General features: G+C 58.2%; 1 protein-coding gene across 1 annotated transcript in view; it reads left to right on the top strand.

Moving 5' to 3' along the window:
* The window catches only part of STRA6 (stimulated by retinoic acid 6), an 11,656-nt gene that overhangs the window by 1,327 nt on the left and 6,546 nt on the right, over nt 1-3,783 (top strand). Inside the window, exons 2-8 of the mRNA XM_010145072.1 lie at nt 973-1,051; nt 1,497-1,582; nt 1,735-1,874; nt 2,043-2,209; nt 2,374-2,499; nt 3,323-3,390; nt 3,701-3,777. Of these exons, the coding sequence (XP_010143374.1) occupies nt 973-1,051; nt 1,497-1,582; nt 1,735-1,874; nt 2,043-2,209; nt 2,374-2,499; nt 3,323-3,390; nt 3,701-3,777 (743 nt within the window). The remainder of the gene's footprint in view (nt 1-972; nt 1,052-1,496; nt 1,583-1,734; nt 1,875-2,042; nt 2,210-2,373; nt 2,500-3,322; nt 3,391-3,700; nt 3,778-3,783) is intronic.

The following is a 3,783-nucleotide window of genomic DNA, read 5'->3' as shown; positions in this document are numbered from 1 at the left end:
AGCAGGAATTTTCTAGTGTACCCTAGGCCAGCTGCTGGCAGAGAAAAAAAAGGCAGGAATCAGAGCTTTGCTTACGGCAGCTCGTCCTATAAAGCCTCTTCTGGCAGGTTGGTGACAGCCTTGGACATATGATGCCTGAGAAATCTGAATTTCGCTATTGGATCCTTGCAGCTGGTCTCCCATCTCTGTCCACCCCACCGGCACTGCGGGGTTTGGGAGGGCAGGAGGGCTCGTGGAGGGTTCCCCATAACTCTGTGAGTTACGAGGCTCAGGGGGTTCAGCTCCCCTGCACAGGGATTTGCTGCCTGGTGTTGGGTGAAGGTGGCTGGGTAGAGTCATGCCCGGCCTTGGGGAGAGGAGGAGGGCTGCGGCAAAGCAGAGATTAAGGGATGTAACGGAGGCCAGAGAGCGAATAAATAAAGCAAAGCCTGGCATGCCTGCAGGGCTGGCCTTGGCGAGCCTGGGCAGCCATCGCCTCCGCTGTGACCACAGCTCTGGGGCCGGTCCTGCTCACGTGGGAGAGACAGCAACGCACCCTACAGCGGGGCATTTAACGAGTGCCGCGCCTGGGGCAGCAAGAACTGCTGCTTCACAGGCTGCATCCCTTGGAAAGACGGAGCCGGGATGGATGCGGGTGTAAAAGAGGTGAAGGGGGGCTTTGTCCTTCCTTGCAGGTCTCCTTGGCACCCCTCTATGCACAGGGAGGTCTCCCAGCCCCTGCGGGGATGAGCCGGAGGCCACTCCTGGGTGTTATCGCTCTCGTTTGATCATAAAGTCACCTCGTGAGGGTGACTTCATCGCTGGCTATTGATGGTTGTGTAACCCAGCTCTTGGGATCTTCGCCCCCTCTCAGTATCAGACCGAAATCTCTGCTGCTGTGTACGTGGGTGTTAGCCCAGCATCTTCACTTTGCTCTTTTGGGACTAAATACAATCACGTGTGATTTTCCAACACTCCCCCTCCTCTTTCTAGCATGTTTCCCAGTGTAATCCCAGACTGCGACCCCACCATTTCTCCCAGACTCTATCACATCTGCATGGCACCCATCTCCGTAAGTACTGCCAGTCCCCCAGGGTGGGTTATCTGCTCTGACATCATATTTGCTGTCCCCCAGCTCAGCTCATGCCCATCCACTCCCAAAACAGCAGTCTGGGCTCTTCAGCTAGAGCTGGAGTGAGGTTTGAGCTGGGATGCTCTAACGAGGCACTCGCACACCTCCAGACTTTGTTTCACGCCTGCAGTCAATGGAAGGCTTTGATTTATTCTTATTCTTTCCCAGCATGGTCCCTCTGAGGTGCTTAGAGCACGCAGCTCATCAGAGCAGGCTGAGAAGTGCCTGTCCCTGCTTCAGTCATGGCTGGATTTAGGGTGTTGGGTGGCGATGGGTCTCCGTGGAGGCTTCCATCACGTCTCAGTGTGTCCGAGCCCCCGCCAGATCCACACTCCCCCCTCACCGCATGTATTTATTGCTCCCTCCTTGATCCGGTTTCTGGCAGCTGGCCGTGCTCGTGGGCTTGTCCTTCCTGGTGAAACGCAGGCGGCTCCAGCAGAGCTGTTGGAATGGTGTCCCGGGACTGCTCAGGTACCTGCCTCCTCACCCCGGTCCCCAGGGGCCCTGTCGCCCTGCAGCCAAGCAGGTGGTGCAGCACGGGATAAACCAGCTGTGGGGCAGAGGGTGGCGGGGACAGGGTGCCCCCACTCTGGTGCCAGGCTCACTCCTCCCTTGGCTTGCAGCCCAGCCAACTTTCTGGAGGAGGAAGGCAACCGAGGGCTGGTGGCTGCTGTGTTCGGCATCCTGTTCTCCTCCCTGTGCGTGCTGGTCTTGGACAGGGACCCTCTGCCGCTCATTGCCCACTCCTCCCAGAGCACCCGGGGTAAGGCGAGCACCCTCCTGGCCCGTGGGCACCACGCTCCTCCACACCCAGGAGGTGTGCAGCCTTGGGTGACACCCTGAGCAGCCCATTCCCCCTGGTCCCTACTGAGAGCACTGCTTTCTCTTGCCTGTTTCGCTCTCCCTCCTCTCTTCCCATCATCCCATCTAGAGTACTGGAAGATCCTGGCTTTGCTCTACTACCCTGCCTTCTACTACCCCCTGATCGCCTGTGCCACCGTCCGGCACAGGCTCAGCTACCTCGTGGGCTGCCTGCTCTCCTGGTGCCACTGCGTGGTCCACATCTGGCAGAAGGTGGATTGTCCCCAGTCGCCGAAGGTACGTGTCCCACCGCCTGGGGAAGGAGCGGGGAGGCTGGGGAGGCCCAGGGCTGGAGGATGCTTCGTCGTCACCTCCTTTAAGGGACATTCAGGCATCCCCTGTCCAGGACTAGAGCCCCAGGCTGGGGTGGAGTGGCATGCGGCATCTCTGCTTCTCCCCAGATATACAGGTACTACTCCACGCTCTCTTACGTCCCCATCATCCTCTGCCTTGTGCTCCTAAGCCTTTGGTATCCAGCCCTGCTCATCAGGAGCTTCACCGGGCAGGAGGACACCTTGGATAAGGAGGTAATGAAGATCCACAGGGTGTCTCAGGGGTGGGAGCATGGGACAACCCCTTGATGGATCTGCATGGGCTTGGGAGCTCTCCTGCCTTGCAGTGCATCTGTCTGCCTTGAAGACTGGGAGAACTGGGGTGCTCTCAGGGCACATGTTCCCCACTTTGCTCTGGCACCCAGAGCTGCATCCTCTCTGTCCCTCTGATGCAGCTTTGCTTACCTCAATGGATTTGAAGAAGGAGTAAAAAAATCCGTGTTTGGAGTAAACTCCTTAGTACAAGAGGCTTAAGCCATCAATGCGTCCCATTCAGGCCAGGACTGGGGTCGCCTTGTTTTCCTGGCAGGCTGGATAATCCCCAGCCCTTTGGGAAATGCCGGGGCTTTGTTGGGAAGAGAGGAGGAAAAACCTCCTTCAGAAAAATAAAGCTGTCAGCCCAAACATGGACTGAGGTGACCCCCAGGCGCTTGCTGGGAACTGGCTGACGGGAGGGAGGGTTCTTCAGCTGTCCTACCGGTGTGCCCGGTTTGGGGCTGCTTTGTTGACAGGGACAAGGCGGATCTATTTCCACCTTTGTGAATCCAGAAGCTTTGCTGCCAGCATCGCTCCAGCACCTTCGTTATTCAAACAAGGGTGGGGAGACCATCACCCACAGTCCCTACAGAGGGTGCTAGTGATGGGTGGGTGGCTGGGGGGATCAGATCCAGGAGATGGCTGCTGGGGGGGGTGCAGAAGCTCCGGCTCCCCAAAAGGCAGAGTCTTGGCTCTCTGCCCAAGAGCCTGAGCGAGTCCCTGTGCTCAAATCAAGCAACTTAGTGCTGCTGCTTTCCTCCAGGCTACAGGACGAGGGTATTACAAGAAGTACCTAAAGTCTGTCCTGTCCAAACGCCCTCGGAAGGGCAGGTAAAGGTGACACCTTCCCTGTGCCAGTGCCGCACGGCTGCCCGCGACGGGGGTGGAGAGGGCTCCTGCTGCCGAGGGACACGCTTTTCACCCTCTCCTTCCTCCTCCAGCTCCACGAAGATGGATGAGAGCCTCCTCTCAAGGGTCCAAGCATACTTACGCTCCTACATCTATGCTCCTGAGCGCCCTCGGAAGGGCAGGTAAAGGTGACACCTTCCCTGTGCCAGTGCCGCACGGCTGCCCGCGACGGGGGTGGAGAGGGCTCCTGCTGCCGAGGGACACGCTTTTCACCCTCTCCTTCCTCCTCCAGCTCCACGAAGATGGATGAGAGCCTCCTCTCAAGGGTCCAAGCATACTTACGCTCCTACATCTATGCTCCTGAGGAAGGTAGGC

This window comes from Buceros rhinoceros, unplaced genomic scaffold (assembly GCF_000710305.1).
Source record: "Buceros rhinoceros silvestris isolate BGI_N320 unplaced genomic scaffold, ASM71030v1 scaffold20571, whole genome shotgun sequence".
In the NCBI taxonomy this organism is placed as follows: Eukaryota; Metazoa; Chordata; class Aves; order Bucerotiformes; family Bucerotidae; genus Buceros; species Buceros rhinoceros.
The sequence above is the reverse complement of the archived record's forward strand: the minus strand, read 5'-3'. Positions and strand labels throughout refer to the sequence as shown.